The 22,625-nt window shown below is 37.3% G+C and overlaps 1 protein-coding gene across 1 annotated transcript in view; it reads left to right on the top strand.

Annotated features, from left to right (window-relative positions):
* Positions 1-22,625, top strand: part of MAGI2 (membrane associated guanylate kinase, WW and PDZ domain containing 2) — a 1,168,341-nt gene that overhangs the window by 1,077,084 nt on the left and 68,632 nt on the right. The window contains exon 19 of the mRNA XM_027838694.1: positions 15,583-15,721. Coding sequence (XP_027694495.1) covers positions 15,583-15,721 — 139 coding nt within the window. The remainder of the gene's footprint in view (positions 1-15,582; positions 15,722-22,625) is intronic.

The raw sequence follows: 22,625 nt of genomic DNA, 5'->3' as shown, positions 1-22,625 counted from the left end.
TAAAATTGAAAGTAAGAAAATCATTGAACCATTGAAATAAAACTAGAAGCTGGTTTTATGAAAAAAGCAATAAAATAGATAAATCATTTGTTAACTTGATTTAAAAAAGAAAACCAAATTACCAGTATCAAAAATGAAAAGAGTGAATTCACCACCAATGAAGAGGAAATTAAAGCAATGATTAGGAGCTATTTTGCCCAACTATATGCCAACAAATCTGACAATCTAAGTGAAATGGATGAATATTCCCAAAATATAAATTACCCAGATTAACAGAAGAGGAAATGAAGTACTTAAATAACTCCGTTTTAGAAAAAGAAATTGAACAGGTCTTCAATGAACTCTCTAAGAAAAAAAGCTTCAAGGCTAGATGACTTATAAGTGAATTCTACCAAACATTTGAAGAACAATTAATTACAATACTATATAAACTATTTGTAAAAAAAATAGGTGGAATCCTGCCAAATTTCTTTTATGACACAAATACGTTGCTGATAACTAAACCAGGAAGAGCCAAAACAGAGAAAGAAAATTATAGACCAATTTCCGTAATGATGCAAAAATTTTAAATAATATATTAGCAAAGAGATTACAGCAATTTATCATGAGGATCATACACTATAATCAGGTGAGATTTATACCGGGAAAACTATCAGCATAATTGACCATATTAATAACAAAATTAACAGAAACCATACGATTATCTCAAAATGTACAAAAGTATTTATAGCAGCTCTTTTTGTGGTGGCAAAGAATTGGAATTTGAGGGGGATGCTCATCAATTGGGGAATGGCTGGACAAGTTGTGGTATATGAATGTAATGGAGTACTATTGTTCCATAAGAAATGATGAGCAGGCAGACCAGGAAAACCTGGAAAGACGTACATGAACTGATGCTGGGGGAAGTGAGCAGAACCAGGAGAACATTGTACATAATAACAGCAATATTGTGTGATGATCAACTACAATAGACTTAGCTCTTCTCAGTAATACAATGATCCAAGACAATTCCAAAAGACTCATGATGGACAATGCTATCCACGTACAGAGAAGGAATTATGGAGTCTGAATGCAGATCAAATCAAACTCTTTTCACTTTTTTTTCTCTTGGTTTTTTCCTTTTGTTCTGATTCTTCTTTCGTAATGTGACCATTGTGGAAATATGTTTAACATAATTGTACATGTATAACCTATATCAGATCGCTTGCTTTCTTGGGAAGGGTAGACTGGAAGAAAGGAGGGAGAAAAATTTGGAGCTCAAAAATCTTACAGAAATCAATGTTGAAAACTATCTTCATGTGTAATTGGAAAAAGTACTATTAAGTGATATATATTTATATGATTTTTTAATTTTTTTAAAAAAGGAACTAAAGAAATGAAATGGGGCAGATGAAAGTCATCATGCAGGAATAAGCACTCACATAAAGCTTTTAAATTGGTACCAAAGGGGGAATCTGGCAGTAGAGCCCTGGGAAGAGGTACAGAATAACTCTACAATATGATTTTGTGGGAGACATTTAATCCTGGCTGATTTTATTTACTGCTCTTGGGCTGCTTCTTTATGCATCTTATATGTAAGTGTTCTTTGCAAATTAGTTTTTCCCCATTTGTTGTATGAAACCACAGTCTAATTTGCGTGACCTTGGCTAAATAATTTAGCCTTTCTGAGCCTCAGACTCTCTTCTGTGAAGTGAAGGGGTTGGGCTATGGTTTCTCTAGGACTTCCTGCATTGTTAAAATTCTATGATATTATGATTCTAAGGCTCCATTAAAGAGCCATATCTCTAATAATGCCTAAACGATAATGTGATATATAGAACTCTTAGTTTAAGGAAAACAAGAGATCATTATCTTATGCCAGTGTAACAATCCCTGCAGAGAGCTAAGCCCTTCTGTCTAGAAAATAAGCATATCTGGTGAGGCAAGTATGTACAATAATAATCTTTCATTTTCTCCCAATTACATTGAAGGAGGGTAAATAATATTGCAGCTAGAGTCCTCAATAAGTGAGTTCCCTCTTTTATTTCCATGACAATGTAAAACTTGTCCAATTATTGAAAGATGAGAATAGTGTGATAATTCTATATGGCCATTTAACTTTTGTATATAGGGTAGAAATACATGAATTCTGGAACATCTTTCTAGAAAAGGAGTCTAAATATGGAACATGCCTAAGCATGAGATAAAGTGAATGAAAAAGACTGGGAAAGAATGCCTAGTGACTTTTGGCCCTAGAGTCTATCTGTCAGCATAGCTCATCAGATAAGTAAGAAGTTAGGTATAAATCAACCAGAGGTACAAGTTTAAAATGAGAGGATTGGTCTGAAAAGAAACACTGTACTGTGTAAAAAGCAAATGGTAAGCTAGAATAGCAAGGCCTGATGGAACAGGTTACAAGAAGACTTAGCTAACTAAAATTGCATTTGAAGCAAAAAGGTGGGGTAAGAAACACAACTTTGTGAGTTAAGAGTGAGGACAAAATGTACAGATTTCTGGGTATGAAATAGGAGATGCAGAAAGGCCTGAAGGGGAAGGTCACAGAATTTGAGAGTTGGAAGGTACCTCAGCAACCACCTAATCCAACCGTTACAGAAGTTTCCATTCTAAAATACCTGATAATTGGTCACCCAGTCCCTGCTTTGAAGACTTCCAAGAAAGGGAAACTTAACCACATCCTCTTATAATGCTTTGAGATTTACAAAGTGCTTTTCTTCCAGAAACCCTCAGAAACGCGCTGAGCTGCTGTTATTATTTAAGTTTTACACATGGAAAAATGAGGCTCACGGACTTTTAATGACTTATTGAGGGACATACAGTTGGTCATTCTTAAAGCCAGGACTTAAACTCCTGTTTTCTGATTATAAAATCAATACACTTCAAAAAATACATAGAGAAGAGGCACATAATTTTTTTTTAAATCAGCATTAGAGGAATAAACAAAATTCAGCCAGAATTAAATGTTCCTCACAAATGATAGTGTAAAGGCTCTTAGTTAAAGGAAGACAAGAGATTGTTATCTTATGCCAATATGACATTCCCTGCAAAAATTCAAGAATTCTCTGGTTAGGCAGGTAGATATTATAATATTTCACTTTCTCCCAATTGCTTTCAAGGTCAGAAGTAAGCGTAGACATTAGAGACTTTCTCCATGTTCCCAAGTTAGCCTTTAGAGTAAGGAATCTCTTCTAAGAACCAGAATGGGTTAACTAGAAGAGGGAAGACTGGCCATCTCCTAAACTTGTGTATACCCCCCTGAGAGCTGAAGAAACAGACATGGAGAGCCAAAACCCAAATCCATTGAGCTGATAGCTCCCAGGCCAAGATTGGTTAGGAGGTTACACTGAAGGGAGCTAGGAAGAATGGGCCCAATATCATGTTGTTGTTTGAGATCAACATCAACCTATTAGAAAGTAGGAATTTATGAACCCTTTTCCCATTCATCTGTTCCTGAACTTATTCCATCCTCATGCCTTCCCTCCATTCATTGGAAGGAACCTCAAAATACCATAAAGGGAGCTGTGAAATTTTCAGGGAACAGAAAGGAGGGTGGAGGGGTAGAAAAAGTCAAGTCTTTGTAGGCAAGGGTAAACCAGGTAAATAGAAATTCATGGCAGTTCAAGTTCCCTAGATCATTTGAACTAGCAAGCTGAGCCATGGACTGATTAGTACAAAAAAAGACAGTACAGAAGTATACCAGAATAATAAAACCCAAGTCATTATATCTACAAAAATAACTGAGTAGGATAAATGTATCCAATAAATCTTTCATTTTCTCCCATTTACCTCCAAGATTAGAAGCAAGGCACACTGCTTCAGTGACCACTTAGAGAGGAGTTTTTCTCCAGATCCCTAAGTTACCAGGCCTAGGGTAAGGAATCTTCTGCACAAACAAGAATGGGGTGAGGCCACCCAGGAGACACAGCATTGCCACCCTTCCCCGTTTTCCATTGCCTCCTTGGGTTTTATTCAGAAAGAAAAAAAAATTTGATCTCCTCTCAACCAGGAAAACGTGATGCAAAATAAGCCAATTCTGTACACTTGCATCTTTGCACATCAAAATCATCAGGTTCTTACGGTCATTTCCAGTTCTTGGCTCAGGCACAGGATTTTTAGATCTTATTCTGCTCTTTTATTCAGGATTAGATAGCCAAATTAAAATTTTGAAGGGAATTGAAAGTTTGGGGGTTTTTTGTTGTTGTTTTTTTCTTGTCACAAAATATCTTACTTCAGCCAGCTATCCTTTGAAATCACTCTCCATTAATTCAAGTCTGTCATCACACTTATAGTTATCCCCTCTGTGTTAGCTTTGGATTCAGATTATTTATCCAACATTTATAGGATCACAGAGTTAGAATTGGAAGTACTTTTCAAGGTCACCTAGCCCATCCCTTCATTTTATTAATGAGGAAACTAGGGCCCAAAAAAGTTAAGTGACTTTCCCTTCTTAAGTGGCAAAAACAAGATTCTATGACATTTTTTGTTTGTTTGTTTTCAATTAAATATTTATTGATAGTTTTGGAATCACAAACATTATTAAAATTCTTCTCAGACTGTTGGAATACCTAAAAGACAATTTATTTTTTTTAAACCTTTGTCAATGATATTTCCCTAAGACACTATTTCCTACATATTTCCTTCAAATAATTTAGTATGGTTCCATTCTTAACTTGTTGTGTTCTGATTGGGATAGTGCATTAAGAACATTTTTTAGCAATTGTGTGAAAGAGGAATTAGAGGAGGGAGAAATTGGAGGCAAGGAGATTGAGCCATTGACTGGACAAATATTCTAGATGAAAGCTGATAAGAGCCTAAATTAGAGTAATGATAATATGAGTGGAGAAGAAGTGACAGATGTAAGAATCATTGTTGAGATATAATTTCCAAGACTTGGTAACTTGACGGAATCTCAGGAGTAGGAGAGGAAGAAGAGCCAAGGATGATTCCTAGTTTCCAAATGTGGGTGGTGGAAAGGTGGTAATGTCATCAATGGAAGGAAGTTGGGAGGAGACAAGGGTTTAGTTGGGAAGATGAGAAGTTCAGTTGGGGATGTGTTAAGTTTGAAGTTCTGACAACACATAAAAGTGGAGGGTAGCCAAAAATATGGTCCTGAAGCTCGGTGGAGAAAGCAGAGCTAATTGTATAGATTTGGAAACATCGGGCTGGTCATTGAAGCTATGGGAGTAGAGTACTCATATGCATCTGTAGTCCAATAAATTTGGTTATTCCCTCCAACAATGCTAATCACAACCTATCCAAACCTCCCTACTCTGTGCAACTCTCATCCATGACTCACAGCACATGTGGCACATGAGGTAGGCCTTCCTCATTTTTCCATGGTATTGTAATCGTATCAGTGGAGTACCCACTGTATAATAGTATCAGTGGAGTACCCAAACTGTCTACTGTCATCCCTCATCCTTGCTATGAGACTAACCTATCTTCTTTCCCTATCATACGTTTCCCTGATGACATTCTCCATGCATATTGTTCTTTGAAATCCTTAATTGGGCTCCTACCTCATTGTCCTTTAAAAGTTCCTCATTTTCAGGTGTTTTTAGAATCTGTTTTGTTCTATGTGTCACAGCCATACAACACTGCTAGAATTCTGTTATCAAAAAAAGATGGTCCTTGTTTCTGGCAAAAGAGAGGGGTTGATCACAGTGTTGTTCAACAAGATTATTTGGGTTATTATGTCTGTCAAGGAATCTTGAATGATTTTAATGAATGGATGGAGGACATAGGATTAGCAGAGAGCCTTTTAGACAGTTCTTTGCTCTACCATAATCAACAAAGAGTAAGCACAGTGAGATGGTGTACTTTCTGCATCTTTCAGTCAGTCATATAGTGGTAAAAATGTGGTCCATTGTATAATATTGCTTATGAAAGCTGTCCTTCCTCTATTAAGAACCACACTGTAAATGTCTTCAATTTCTATTTAGAGAAGCCTCAGAAAAGTTGTGTATAGTTAGGAAAATAGATCTATAGGTGGATAGCTGATGTCCTCCTTGTTACCTTTTTCATTATTAATAAGACCTAAGATTTTTCCCCACCCCTCTGCAAATGAAATATTGTACATAAACTAATTCAGCCAGTCTTTGGGCTGTCAAGAAAGAGTGGGACAATTCCACTGTTGCTATATCTGGCCTCACAGTTCAAGGTGGAGCAAGGACCTGGGTTTGAGGATTTACAGGAAACTGATACTCAGGTAGCAGTTCAAGTGCAAGTGTTAATACCATGTGGCACAGCAAAGAGACAAAAAAAAGCATACACACATACTATATGACAATATAGACAGATAGAGGTTTTACTCATTTGAGGGAAGGAGACATGAGTCTGTCCTTTATTCAAGTAACCTGGCTAAGTATCCTGTCCTCTAAAGCCCTGTTCAATGACTCCACTAGCATACCACAGTAAAGACCTATCACTGTAATATTTCTTGGTCTGGTGATCTCTGTTTAGATTCTGCTCTCTCCATCCCCATCCCCCAATTTTCAACTACTCCCTTAGCATTGATTTTACACAATTTTCCCTATCATCGACCATCTGTATCATCCACTGTTGCTGAAACCTCATTGGACCTTAGCTAAGTGTTATTGAAATCATTATGGTTTCATCGGAAGTGCTTAAGACAGTATTTCAAGAAAGCTTTAAGGTCTGCTGAGATACACTAAAGCTTAGTCTACGTTGACGCCTCTTAACAAGAATTGTGCTGTCATTGGACAGGCAAATCCCCTCTCCAAGGCTATTATTGACCCCAAAGCCTTATCAACAGAAATGGTTTGTATTCAAGTCCATTGCATTAACATGGAGAGGAGACTTAGCTGGGATTTATTGATCAATGTATCAAAAGATTCATACTTATTAAAGAATTAGGGTCCATTACAGGCTCATTCATGTCATCATCACCAGACTTTGAATGGATAGAAGCGCTTTAAGATTTTCAAAGCACTGCATATATGTGCTTGCTCATTTGATCCTCATCCCAACCCTGAGAGCAACAAGAGATGCTGTTATTATACACATTTTACAGATAAGGAAACTGAGGCTGAGAAAATTTAAATGACTCATTCAAGGTCACATAACTACTAAGTATCTGAGATAGGATTCAAACTCAGGGCTTCCCAACTCAGAGTCCAACCCTCTAAACATTTCACTAACTATTAGTAAATAAAAATACTAGCCTTTAGATCCTTGTCATCTTTCACTACATAGGACTGACAAAAACAGGTGAGTATTTTTGCAAAGCTATCTGTATAGCAGAGAGCTCTGATCTGAACTGATTTGTTATATTTCAAGATAGAATTTAATCCAAAATTTAATTTAAACCTCAACAAGAATATACTGAATTATGCTACTTGCTTAATACTAGCAGGCAGCTAAAAGAAGCAGTGAATAGAGCTCTGGGCCTGGAGTCAGGAAGACCTGAATTCAAATTCAGCCTCAGGCAGACACACTCAGCTGTGTGACCCTGGGCAAGTCACTTAACCTCAACCTGCCTCAGTTTCTTCAATTATAAAACAGGGATAATAAGAGCAACTACTTTACAGTACTTTCCCACTTTTAATTATTTCCTATTAGTCATATGTATAGCTTGCTTTGTATATATTTGTTTACGTGTCTCCCCCATTAGATTGTAAGCTCCTTGAAGGGAGTAGCTTTTGTCTTTTGCCTCTCTTTGTATCTCTAGAGCTTAGTACAGTGTCTGGCACATAGCAGATGCTTAATAAATGTTCATTTAATTAAACTATTGAGTTGAGGATCAAATGACATGATATTGATAAAACATTTAACTCAGTGCCTGGCACATAATAGGTGCTATATAAATGCTTATTTCCTTCCTCTTCCCCCATGTGACTACAAAAGTAGACATAAGCCCCAAATCTCTTTTTTCCCATTTTTTGAAGCAATTATCATCCTAAGAAATCCTGGCATCTCCTGATATTAACAAGCATTCCTAAACTTCATCCACATAGCATCATAGATTCAGAGCTGAAAAGAGACCCTAGAAAGCCATCTTATCAAACTTTCTCATTTTATAGATAAGGAAATGGGAGCACAAAGAGGTTAAAGGACTTATTCAAGGTCACAGAGTAAGCAGCAGGGTTAGGATTTGAACCCAGGTCCTCTAACTCCAAATCCAGCTCTCTGTAGTACACGGTCACCAATATATGATGACTTCAGATACTTTCACCTTCCATTAAGACAAGCAAAACCCATTTGACCCAGAGTTCCAAGGTAATTCAAGTATTAAGTGATGGTTTTGTAAAGAAAAAGCTGCCTCTCTGGATAAGCCTTGTAGAAATTCCCAGCTTCCTAACTTATGCTAGAAGACAGCAGTGTTATCTTGTATGTCATACTTGTACTCAAGGCACTAAAGGATATTAAGATTGTTACTTTTCCCAGAGTGCTAAAGATTAATGAATTTATATACCAGAGGAAAAGGTAATCACATCTCCTTGTAACACTTAATCTGCCTTCCTTAACCCCAGATGCCTAAATTGGCACTTCTCTCTCCTCCTGAGCAGTATAGAAATATATTTGAGTTACTTGCCACAACACATTTACCCTACAACTTAGTCTACCTAACTCAACATTTCCTCCTTTTTCTTATTCTCAATTTAACTTTATTTTTTGAAAATCTATTAAAAAAAGAATGGGACAGTTATTTAAAGTTTAATTTTAGTAAATGAGTGTTAGAAGAAAGAGGCTTAGTGCTGGCAGGGTGGGGGGGATGGACGGGAAGAGTAAGAGCCTAGGCCTGGATCTCACAAGTATGTTTTCTCACTTCCTCTTTGAAGAAGGTGCTAATTTACAGTTGGTTTCATCAAATCCTTTCCCTGTCTTGATTAACATGTAAGATGAGAGAGTCGAGTTCATCAAGTGATAGGAAACTGGGTAGCTTGCCTGCCCAGGTTCTCAGATGAAATCAAATACTTCCATATAGTAGAAAGGTTAAAGTCTTTTTCCTCATAGACATTATTCTCTCTGACTTTATTATCAAAATTTGTTGTTGTTAAGATGTTTCAGTCATGTCAGTCTCTTTGTGACCTCATTTGGGGTTTTCTTGGCAAAGATACTAGAGTGGTTTGCCATTTCCTTCTCCAGCTCATTTTACAGATGAGAAAACTGAGGCAAACAGGGGTAAGTGACTTGCCCAGGGTCTCACAGCTTACTAAAGTGTCTGAGGCCAGATCTGAACTAAAATGAGTTTTCCTGATTCCCAGCCTGTCACTGTATCCATGACGCCACCTAGCTGCCCCATGTATCAAGATAGTAAACAACAAAAATCAACTCCTTCCTCCAGGGTTTTCTTGGTAGTGAGTTACATTCAAAATGTGTGCACATGGTTGATGTAGAGATGGAAGAGAAAACACAGGTTCAAATGTTTTACATTCTTATGTTTTTTATGGAAAAGAAGAAGAAGAAACTTACGCCTGGGGCCACATTGAAATTATAATCATTATGATGATATATTATTAAACTGATTTTTTAATCAGTTATCCACAAGCACCTTGTCCACTTGACTAGAACAACTACAACTTCCCCGTTTTTGTCATTCCCTAATTTTTAGACCTAATCCCCATCTTACATTCAACCCAAAGATACTATAAGTCAAGGCATTTACCCTATAGTGTGTGTTAGGGGGGATAATCCAGTAACAACTGTACATCTCTAGTGATTCCAATACGCACAAATGATATGGCCAAAAGGAATCTATAAAACATTGCGAAAGAATTATGAAATCTTGGGCAAGAAACCAAAGACCATAAGATTCACTTGTGGTATTTTCATCACTGGTACTATTCAAAAGCAAAATCATCATTTGTGCTGAGTATCAAGAGAAGGAATGCAAGTCTCCTCTCCCACAACTCTGGAAATACAAAGAAAAGCTATCCCAAAATAGCACACGAGAGAGAGAGAGAAAGAGAGAGAGAGAGAGAGAGACAGAGACACAGAGACAGAGACAGAGGACAAAGAGACAGACAGAGAGACAGAGAGACAGACAGAGATATAGCCTTTCTATTATTTTTATAACCTACTAAAGGAATGGCTCAATGACCAATCATCTTCATGTATACCAAGGAGTTGCTGTGTTGCGTGCTTCCTTTAGCAAGGAGCCTGAGCACATAACCAGCTCCCTGGAAGTGTTCTGTTATTGTGTCTTATTTGAAATAAATAGGCTAGGTTCACAGGCTAACTGTAGCAAAGAGTCTAGGGGGGAAAGTAACAATGTACATTAAGGAAATAAACTCATTAGAGGAAGTAGAGATGGTCAAGCACGGAACAAAGTGTTTAAATAAGAAAAATGGAGGCAGAAACAGAAGAAAGGATGTTATTGGAGCACACTACAGATGACCTGAACAGAAAAGAAATAAATGAGAGTCCAGAAAACAGATTGCAAGGCTGGTACCAAGACATGATGTAGTAGATATTGGGGATTTCAATTCTCTGGATCTTTATTAAGCTCTTCTGCTCCAAACAAAGTAGCTGATAATTTTTTACTTGTCTTAATGTTAATTCCATGCCTGAGAATTTGGAAGAAGCAATGAGGGGATCTGTTATTCTGGATCTGACTCTCACCAACAAGGAAGAACTGGTTGCTGTGGTGGAAATGTGGAGAACTTTGTGGGAAGTAACCAGTTTATCTTCTAATGTGTGATAGAGAGCAGAATCAGGAATTCAATTCAATTCAGTTCATTCTAAAATTTGTGATTCCAAGAAAGGAACTTGGACATAGTCTGACATGCACCCTATATTTTTAGAGAACAGATTTCAGTGGATTCAGAAAAAAAGGATAAGTAGAATCACAAGGACTATATTTTTAGAAGATGCCAGCCTATGGAAATGCTTAAGAGTGGAATTCTAAAGAAACAAAGACAAGTAATTCTAGTGAAAAAGAAAAGAACAGATTGTCTAAAGACACTGATATGGTTGCATATCAACCAATGTAGACTTAAAAGAAATAGATAGGGAAGATGGAAGCAAAGGCAGACAATTGAGAATGAATAAATATGTGCGACGAAGTCCTGTAAAGAATAGTGTCAGGGGTACAAAAACTCAGAATGAGCTAAAGCTTATGAGGAAAGCAAAGGACCACCAAAAAAGGGTGATAAGTGTTAGGGAAAAGAGGTGGGTTAGAACTGCCATCTCCTTGGTGAGATGAGAAGGAGAAGGAGGAGAAAGAGGAAGAGAAAGAAGAAGGAAGAAGAAGAAGAACTACTACTACTCCTTGACACTAATATTTGGACTGGAAGGCACAAAACAAAAATGGCTAATAGAGGTAAATATGGAGGCAGGAAGAGAGTTCATGTTACCAGACCCTCATGAACTACATCTCAGGTTGCTGAAAGAAGTGGCAGCCATGACTTCCGAGCCACTATCACTGATCTTGGAAAATATTGAGGCAAATGAGAAAAGTAATACAGAAGTGGAGAAGGGAAAATGTTACTCTGATTTTTGGAGAAGGGAAGAGAGTTGAATCTACAACAATGAGGCCAATGGGATTGGTTTTTCTTCCTAGCAAAATTTTAATGCATGGCACTAAAGGGATAGTGAACAAACACTGATCACAAAGAGCCAGCCTGTCTCAATTCATCAAGAATTGGTGACAGCAGCCCATGATGGAATCACCTTATCTTCTCTTTTGAAACAGTTACTAAACTGGTTTCTTTAGTTTTTAAGCAAACCATGATTTTGTAAGTGTTGGGAAGTCACATTAAGGTAACTCCCTCTACTAACATGGATTGGCAACTCTTTGGCAACCAAGCTTTTAAATCAGGGAAATATTGTAGATATGATTTGCACATATTTAGCAAACTATTTTACAGTATCTCTGATGCTATTTTTGTGAACAAGATGGAGAAATATATGCTAGACAATAGGTCAACTTGATGCTGGTTAAGTAGCTGACACCAAAGTTTAGTGTATTTAATGGTTCAGTGTCAACTCAGATGAGGAGCTGGTAATTGAGCTGCCCAGAGATCTGTCCTTGACCTTGGACTGTGTAACATTTTCCTTAACAAGTTGGATAAAGGCAATGGATGGCATGCTTATCAAATTTGCAGATAAGAAAAAGGTAGGAGGAACAGCTAACATGTTAGGTGACAGGATACAAAAAGATCTTGACAAGCTAAACTGTTGGACTGAATCAGATAAGATTACATTTAATATGCATAAATACCAAGTCTCACATTTAGATTTGGATTACTAGCTTCACAAGTACAAAATGGGCTAGACAGTATTTTATCTAAAAAGATCTGGGGATCTTAAGAAAACAATATGAGTCATTAGGGAGATATTGCAGACAAAAAAAAGCTAATATGCTTCATAGACAACATGATAGACAGCAATTTGCATACTAGTGATATAAAAGATATTATCAAAAATACATTGAGATATTAAAGTTAGCGTCCTTGATACATACTATTTGAAAATATTGAAAATTGGGATCCTGGCCCACTAAACATCTTTCCCAACCTTTCCATTCCAGAAACCTTTTGCATTCACTCCGGTGAAAGTGAAGAGAAATGATAGCTGAAGGAGATGGCAAGACTAAATGAAGGTTGTTTTTGAGGAGGTTGAGGAAAATCTGTGAATGTATATAGGCTGTAGAGAAGGAACCAGTGGATGAAGAGATATGGAAGATTTGGAGGGAGGGGATGATCTAATCAACAAGTTACTGAAGAGGATAGCATGTAATAGGAGAGCATAGGTAGAGAAGTGAAGTAGAGAACTTTTTGGCAAGGAGAAAAACAGCCTCTTCTTCTGAAACTGGAGGAAAGAGGAAAGAGTGGAGGAGGATGCTGAGGAGATCCAAAGGATGAAATAGAGGAGGAGAAGGAGCTCCTAATTGGTATGGGTGTGTTGAGAAGAAATCTGTAATTGAAGCTAGGGGAAGAGGAGAGTGGGGTCCATCAGGGAGTAAGATGTTTGCCATTCATTGATAAAGGCCCATATATACATACAGGAGTTCAGAAATCCAAAAGGGTTTAGGATCTGTTCTTAGCAGTCTCTTTTTCAGTTATCTCACCCCAAGTGACCTAAGTGGGACTAAGGAAACAAGACCATCTATTCAGAGGTTGTAGTAGGTTCTTCTGGATAGCACCCCCAGGCTGTGGCAGCCCACCTTCCCCACTCAGTTCAGCAAAAATCTACTAACTGTCTGTAGCAACTCAAGCCAATTTATTTGGGAAAGAGGGAAGGAGGTGCTAGGGGTTTCATCAATGCTAAAAGAGCCCCTGAACCAATCACTTAACACTGTTTGCCTCCATTTCCTCATCTGAAAAATGATCTATAGAAGGAGATGGCAAATCACTCCAGTAATTTTGCCAAGAAAATCCCAAATGGGGTCGTTCACAAAGAATTGGACATAATTGAAACAACTGAATAACAACAAAAAAGAGCTCCATGACTATAATCTTTTGGAAAGAATATTTTAAATGTCCTTCCTGCCATGATGGTTGCAGAATTCTTTATCTCTTTTCCTTTGCAAATCTCCCTCCACTCACCTGACCATCACAAACACACACACACACACACACACACACACACACACACACACACCCTTCAAGGCCAGACTCATCTCCTACTGTATTACAGAGTTTATCTTTCTCGTGCTGTGGTGAGCAGTCTTTATGCAGCCCAACTAAATAGCATTTTTGTAAAGCAAGCACACAGTTCTTTTCTTGGCTAATTTGTCTTAAGTGGTTTGCATTGAAATGAAACATATTTAATTCAAAGGTTCCTGATGGTAGTAGTATGGCAGGAGTGATATGACATCAACACAGCACTCATTTTATTTTAAAAATCTGTTTTGTCATTGTTGTTCAGTTGTGTCTGACTCTTCATGACCCCTTTTGGGGTTTTCTTGGCAGAGATACTGGAGTGATTGGCAGTTTCCTTCTCCAACTCATTTACAGATGAGGAACTGAGGCAAACAGGGTTAAGTGACTTTCCCAGGGTCACACAGTTAGTAAATGTCTGAGGCCAGATTTGAACTCACAAAGATGAGTCTTCCTGATTCCAGGCCTGGCATTCTATCCACTGCCCCAGCTAGGTGCCCTTAATATCTATTAACAAAAGCCAAGCAGAAATCACAGGACATAAATATCTCTGACAATTGAGGAAGGCTGGTTAATCATCAGGTATGAGCATACCAGGGCTTGATCAAAAGCTTCAGAGCACTCATTTTTATTCAAATAGTTGTGATGAAAAATTTGCCACCACTTAAAACCTCTTCCAAGCTTTGTTTATGAGAAGAAAATCAATGCCACAGTAACACCCAGGAACCATTGAATCAGAAAGTGATTTAAATAATAGGACACAAAAAAATCACGAAAAGGGCTAGACCAAAAAGCCAATCAGACAACTACAGCAAACCCAAACCTTCTATGATGAACCTTGAAGATCTGTGTCCTACTTCAATTCAAAGAATTTGGACTCATAGATTTAGAATTGGCAGAGAGTTTAGGTGACATCTGGTCCAATGCCCTCATTTCCTACATGAAGTGACTGAGGCCAAGAGAAGTTATAACTTGTGTAAGGTAATACAAGAAGTAAATGAGAGAACAAGGCCTTGAGCCCCAGCCCTCTGATTCCAACCCTCTTTCCACTTGTATCTCATTGAATTCAATTAATTAAACATGTGTTAAACATCTATTATGTGTAAAGCAAAGTTCTAGGCAGTGGGGCTACAAAGACAGAAAGGAAACAGCCCTTGCCTTCATTCATTCATTCGTTTCTTCAACAAGCATTTATTATATGCCTTCTGCATGTAATATACCAATTCTGAGAGAGGTATAAAGGTAAATTGGGCATTCTCTGGAAATTTATGAAATTATTTAGTTGAAGAGTTAAGATATGCATACAGATAACTAAAATACAAATTATAATTATTATATTATAAATGTGATCAAAGAAGCATTTTGATATCAGATGATAGGGAGATCGCTTCCAGTTTGGGGGTGTGATGGGGGTCAGGGAGAGAACTGGGGACCAAGGAAGACTTCATAGAAGAGATTTGACCTGGAGCATGAAGGTGGCTCTTCATGTAAAAAATCAAAGATTATATACCCTAATAAGAACATATTGGGTAGTTTGAAATTATCTGAGTTAATTATTAGAAGGATAAGCAAAGTTGTGTATTCCAGATTTAGAATATGTTCCTTGAAATTATTTTGTGTCCAGTTGATAAAACATTAGCATCATCATCATCATCATCATCACTGGGGAAAAACTGATATTTATTATCACTTTAAGGCTTATAAAAGTAATTTATGTATATGATCTCAATTGGGCTTCACAAGAACCCTAGGAGGTGGGTGGTCAGAGAAGGAAAGAGAGGGTTAGAAGGTCTATAACAATCACATAGATATTGATGACAAAGATGAGATTCAAACTCATTTCTTTCATGTTCAAGTACAATGCTCTTCCCACTCTCCCATGCCACCATATTTTTCTGTTATCCAATAACCTTTTGATCCTTCTAATCATTGAGAGATGCTAATTTTCTAATTTTATAACCATATTTGGCTAACTTGGTTAACTTTCCTGTTTGTGTTTGTGTGTGTTATTACTTGGCAGGTAGGAGATCAGATCATTGAAATCAATGGGGAAAGCACAAGAGACATGACACATGCCAGAGCAATAGAGCTAATCAAGTCTGGAGGGAGAAGAGTGAGGTTGCTGCTGAAACGTGGAACAGGACAGGTCCCAGAGTACGGTGGGTTTTCACATCATAATTCACCTTTTGTGTCCTGCTATGCACTGAAAATATTCTTGCCCTTTTTAGAACTAAATCAATTCTCTGTTTCTACCTAACTCTATATTTAGCTATCACTATATAAATATATTTTAAAATATCTATTTAAACAAATATATATATGATATGCTACTCAGTATGTGTACAATGTTTTCAACTGGAAATGTAGATAATGCTAGCATTTTCCAGGACATCTCTGAGTGTGCTAGGAGATTACGCAAATATTCATGGATTGAAATACATTTTCCTTTTAACTTTTGCAGGTATTTTTCTGTTCATTTGGGTTCACAGTAATTTACAAATTATTTCCTAAAATTACTTGTGCATCAGTCATTTATGATTCTTTAGCAATATTGAAAGATACTCATGCCTTTCTTATTTATCTGTCAGTCTTTAAAGAGATCTATTTCCAGATATTTTGATGGCTTACAGTTTAAAACAAACTTCATTTCATCTGGAAGTTGTATTTCTTTTACTTTTTGAGATTTGGGTTTCCCCGCTCTCTTCCCCCATTCACAAATACCCTCCTTTATTATTTATCTGCTAACCTTTCCAAACATCTATTGGAAATGCATTTGAGACTATAAATTTGTGACTTCAGCAGGCTTTTGAGTGATTATTTCCCTATGGCCAGTTTAGAACATTATCAAAATCATTATTTTATTGGGTATCACAGCATGGGTCTGTCATATGAAATGCAGAGTGGTATCAGCTGAGAAAACTGAAGGAAAGAGTTGAGCTAATCAATTATCCAATGCTGCAGTCATTGTGAATGGCTGATCTGAACATGGGAGCTCAGTCCCACCTTACTATGACTCCCTTTTCCTTCCCCGCCCAAGCAAAAAAAAAAATCCTAACCACACTTTTCGCATGAATCATCTAGGAATTGTTTCAATTTCCATTTCATTTTCCCAATATATACACAACCTCTGAGCCCAGTGGAACCATCCAAATTCAGCAACTCTTGAGTAGTTTGTAGAATGTAAGCTCCTTGAAGAGAGGTACTATTACATTTTTATGTTTATATCCCCAGCATCCAGCACAGTATCTGGCACATAGTAAGCACTTACTAAAGTGCTATTGAATAGTTTATCCTACAGTAAAATTGAATAATTTTGAATAGTTTATCCTACAGTAAAAAAAAAAAATTAAAATGTGAATCTCAAAGTTCACCAGAGAGTGAAGAACACCATGTGGATAGTCCTCAAAAGTTTTCTCTAGGACTGGATTTATGCCCAGTGAAATGTAAGGAAATATTTCATAGCAGGGACCAACTCTGATTTTATTTTAGTGGTTTTTAATGATATTAGCAACATTGACTAACTTGAACAGTAAATGCAAGCTAAATCATATTACGGGAATCAATTAGGTATTGGTGTTATGTATTTTGTAAATTATATAAACTCTGATTTATATCATTATCATTTGATTCCCTGAACTTTTCTATGACTAAATAATATCATAGTGACCTACAAATTCTAATCATTTCTAAAAAAGATATGTTTGCAATAAAGATATATTTCACTTATCTGTCAGGATATAGCTAAATATTATCTATGCCAGAAAAAGAAGTTAATCAAATGTTAGCAAATGCAAACAAGAAAAAAAACTAATTAAAATATATATACTATATATGTGTAATATATTACTCAAAAATAAAATACTGCTGCTATTCAATAGATATACATTTACATATATATTATCATTCACTTCCTCTTGAGGCTCTCTTGCTGGTTCCCATATGCTTTGCAACTTCCATCAATATGGGGTGAGCCCTCAGCCCCAATACTCTTAATAGATTTATAATTAGAAACTATATAAGTAATAGTATACATCATAGGGCTACTAAGTGGTGCAGTAGATTGAGCACCAAGCCTGGAGTCAGGAAGACCTGTATTCAAATCCAGACTCAGACACTTCCTAGCTGTGTGACCCTAGGCAAGTCACTTAACCATGTTTGTCTCATTTTCTCATCTATAAAATAAGCTGAGAAGGAAATGGCAAACCACTCCAGTATCTTTGCCAAGAAAACCCCAAATGGAGTCACAACTCAGCAACAACAAAAAGAATACATCATAAAAATAAGTATTAATTCTTTCCTATGATTCAAGAAATAGATTTGCAACAGACTGCTAAAATACATTCTCTGCATATTTTAGAATTAGTCAGCTCAATTTTAACTTTATCCAGAGAGGTCAAACCAAAATTAAATCTTTCAGAGACAAAACAGAGTTTGCTCATCATTTGAGTTTAGCCAGTAATGTCACCTAAACAATTGAACTTTCACTCTGGTCTTTAATTCTATTAAACTGATGACAGTTATGTTGTAATAGTCTCTTTGTTTTTCCCGTATTCCACAGTCCCAGACTTGTTCAGTAATATTAAGCCTACTTGGTTAATTTCGACATTATCTAGATTTTGACTATAGAATAAAAACATAATAGCTTACAGAGAAACTCACTTTAAAAAAGGACAGCACGCTAGAAACTAGACTTTTGCTCTTGAAGCAAAACTAATGTGTTAGATAAAAAGTTTTTCACCAGAAGTTTAAAAGGTTGACGATCAGGTCAGCAATTTTTTTTAGAGTGTAACTAATTTTTTTTTTGGAGTGACGTTTCTGCAATCTCTTAGGGGCTCATTAGGAAAAAGCAGTTCAAAGAAGCAGCCACATCAGAGGATGATACTAACCACCAGCTGAAGTAGCTATGAACACCCAAGGCTAAAAAAAAAATAATAATTCTAACAGAAGTTGATGAAATGTAGTATAAACTGATATACACACATACATGTACACACATACACACACGTGTGCATGTGTGTGCGTGCGGGTATGTGTGTGTGTGTGTGTGTGTGTTTTATATTTAACATCAAAAAGAGGGAGTAAACAAAATTAGGAGATGTCTCTTTTCTGGCAACAAATGGAGAACTTATGTTTATTAGTTAACCGGGAGGAAAGTATTATATTTCTGGTGTCTACTGCCATCTTAATCACAGGAAATTTGATTTTATTTGTTTTAATGAATTTAAATTTTGTGACATTCAATCCTGAGATTTGCTGTGGTGAGCCTCTTAAATTTCAGATCCCAAGCTTAGCCTAAATTCCATCTTCAAAGGATTATTTTGTGGATTATTAGAGCCCATGGGAGATACACCTTAACCTCCCAGGGAAATGCAGGCTTAAAGCAGTAAGGGAAAGACTAAACTCTGAAGATTATCAGACTGTAGAACTCTTGTCTAGTTAATGATTTTGAAGATATCAACCAGCCCTCTGATACCTACACAAGTGGAAACATCTTTAAAGCAAGACCTTTATCAGGATTTGTGAGCAATGTCAAGAAAAATCAGGGCCTGGTCAAGAGAAATAAGAAAAAAAAAGGAAAAAATACCTAGCATCAAGCTCCTAAGGTGTTCTGTGACAGAGAGATAAGCACAGAGGCAAAGGAAAGAAAAAACACCCAGGGCATCTGACAGATTATTGACTGAGAAAAATCTGTGTGAATCCAAGTGAGCTACGAAAAGGAATAAAATGTGCTGCAAATGTGTCATACGTACCGGGGGCAGAAATTACTTCAGAATTCAAAAGCTTTCTCTGCCAACTCAGAGGGGGAAATTCACAATTTCAGCCAGGAAATCCGTGATCACACAGAGAGGCCTGTCAGAAGAACCATGGAGGGGAGCAGAAAATGATAAAAGGGTTCGGAAGTGGTGGAACTTGAAAGAGAAGCTTGGGAGATATATTTCTTTTCTACTCTAAACCTTAGACTAAGAGTGTGTTGGTGTTGAGGCCAGACAAAGGGATGAATTGTTCCCATTTATCCCCAGCTTGAACTAACAGAGAACATTCACTCCACTGAACCAAGGGAAAAAATGCACCATACTTAACAAGAATAATATAATTGTGTGTTGGTTATAAAAATGCCTTCTAAAACTGAGCATTGATAGAAAATTTACCCCCAAAACATGACCCTCTACCTGCCGCGGGATAAATTATACAACTCTCTACTTTGAAATAGATTCTTCTCTCAAGTCATGGGAAGAACCGCCAATGTTCCTTTATTTCATAAAACTGAAGTAAAGAAACCAGACTTGTCTTCTAGGAATAGAACAAGGCTCCAACATGAGGGATATGTACTTTGGCAATAATTTGCTATTCATGTTTGATCAAGCAATAGAGAAATGGGCTTTTCTGCTGCAGTTAATGCTGTTGGCCTCTCAAAAGGCACAGTAAAAAAAAAAAGCAGAAGGGAAACAGCAATAGTAATAAACATTTATTTAACACGTACTATGTGCCAGACACTGTGCTAAGCATTTTACGACTATTTTCTCATTTGATCCTCACAACTTGAGGTAGGTGCTACTATTATCCCCATTTTATAGATGAGGAAAGTGAGGCAGGCAGAGGTTAAGTGACTTGCCCAAGGTCATACAGCTAGCAAGTAACTGAGGCCAGGTTTGAACTCATTTCTTCCTGACTCCAGGCAAGTCAGACTAGGCTAAGGACTAACCATTTCTATCTACACAGCTGTGACAGATAAAAATAGTATCTACAGAAAGAAGCAAATCAGTTAAGTTGTCTTTCTGTTTATACTTTTATTCCTAAAGTTAATTGTGTAAATATTTGTTTCTAGCTCAATTATCAGCCCTTGGAAAATGAAACTGAATTGTGCAAGTGTAGTCAAACTTCATTAGTTTAGATTAATTTTGGAGAAATGCCTGTCTCCATGTCAGGCAAGGGTGGGGAACCTGCAGCCTTGAGGCCACAAGTGGACCTCTAGGTCCTTAAGTGCAGTCCTTTGATTTTGTGAAGTTTGGATTCAGTCAAAGGGCCGCACTTGAGGACCTAGAGGGCTTCATGTGGCCTAAAGGCCGCAGGTTCCCAACCCATGCATAGAATGTTGTTAAAGAAACATAATTTATGACTTTAAAGAATACACAGTCACTGTAACTAGGATAGAGAGCTAATGCCTAATAGGTAAGAATGATTTAAAATGATCATATTGAAACACCAGCTTAATCTGTGCTGCCCTCTTACATTGCAATGTCATTATTTATACATAAACATCATTTCTAACATCCTTTAGAAATAGGCTGTTCTATTAAATAGGAAAATATTCTCCTTATCTTCCTGACAGTTTTCATTTGCTTAGCGAGCCCCTTATTCAGTTGATAATGTATTTAAACTTCTGGCAAGTCCCCATTCATCAGATATTTCATACAATATAATAAAATCAAGGCAGACAGGCTTAATATTTTTAAAAAAATTAATCTTGAGAATAAAAGTCTTTCCCAAAACAAGGATAGGGATAGGAACCAAGGCAGTGATTTAATGGATATAGGGAATTCCTGGATGAGGAAACTTCCTCTACCAAGGCAGGTCAGCACCTTCTCTTCCAATTTTCAATCTCAGGGAATTTCCCAAGACATTGAGAGGTTTAGTAATTTACCCCAAATCACATAGCCATCATGTCACAGGCAGCATAAAACAAACGTGCTATAAAAACTTTACAAATTAGAACAAACTGCAGTGGGAAAAGGAGATTTGAATTAATTAAAAAGTATGAATAACTTAACTAAAGATAGTTATAAAGTTTCTACAAAAGTCCTTCTCTGAGGCTTCATCCTAGCATGGGTGGATTCTTGAAACATGCCAGTCAAGTGTAATCTCTGGCCAGTGTTCCCAGCATAAGGGAAACAACAACAATAATAGTAATTAACATTTATATGACTCTTACTATGTGCACTGTGCTAAGCACTTTATAATTATGTTCTCATTTGAATGGGGCAGCAAGGTGGTACAGTGGATAGAGCACCAGGCCTGGAGTAAGGGAGAACTGAGTTCAAGTCCGACCTCAGACACTTACTAGCTGTGTGATCCTGGGCAAGTCACTTAACCCAGTTCGTCTCACTTTCCTCATCTATGAAATAAGCTGGAGAAGGAAATGGCAAACCAGTCCAGTATTTTTGCCAACAAAACCCCAAATGGGGTTCAGACATGACTGAAACAACTGAACAACAAAATCTCATTTGATCCTCGCAACTACCCTTCAAGGCAGGTGCTATTATTATCCCCATTTTATAGATGAGGAAACTGAGGCAGACAGAGGTTAAATAACTTGCCCAAGGTCAAGCTGGAAAAGATTTACATGTGATCCCTTCAATAGATTATGTTAGCAGTACAAGGACTACCCTCTTGTTGTTTGTCCTTTGTTCTCAAAGAGGACCTTGACATTAGGGAGGTGATGCCATGACATGCAAGTGAATTGCATCTAAGTGAGGGAGGGTTATGCAAAGTCACCAGCTTCACTTTCTCCTCTGGAGCCATCTGGAGCCAGTGGGAAAATATAGATCAGGATGACTAGACGTGGCCCTGGATGCAGTGGAAGACCCTGGCCTTTTTAGGCAAAGGTCTTTAACAGGTCTCCGTTTGACTGAGGCAATGCCTCATTCAGTGATTAAGGCTAGGAAAGGAAATAAGGCTGAGAATGGCCTCTTTTACCTAGTCAAAAAAAAAATCAGGGAGGGGAAGACCATCAGGGTTTCTGGCCAACACGAAAACAATTACTATTCACGTTCATTCTGAGCCAATCAGGGCCCAAACAATGCCCAAGTGAGGCTTGATCTGGGACCTCTTGTTGGCCAGTCAATGAGAGCTAGAGTGATTTGGGTTTAAGGCGTGGTCCTTAAGAAAAAAAATCTAGCCTGTAAACCCAAATATATATATTTCAAGATTTCAGTGATCAAAATTTACATTCCTTTGGGCAGCACACCCACAGGTTAGGGTATGGATATCCTATGTGGACAGAGGGAAAGAAGAGAAGGAAGAGAAGAGAAGAGAAGAGAAGAGAAGAGAAGAGAAGAGAAGAGA

The sequence above is a fragment of the Vombatus ursinus genome, unplaced genomic scaffold, assembly GCF_900497805.2.
Source record: "Vombatus ursinus unplaced genomic scaffold, bare-nosed wombat genome assembly UNPS02014830.1, whole genome shotgun sequence".
In the NCBI taxonomy this organism is placed as follows: domain Eukaryota; kingdom Metazoa; phylum Chordata; class Mammalia; order Diprotodontia; family Vombatidae; genus Vombatus; species Vombatus ursinus.
This window is presented reverse-complemented; position numbering and strand designations above follow the sequence as displayed.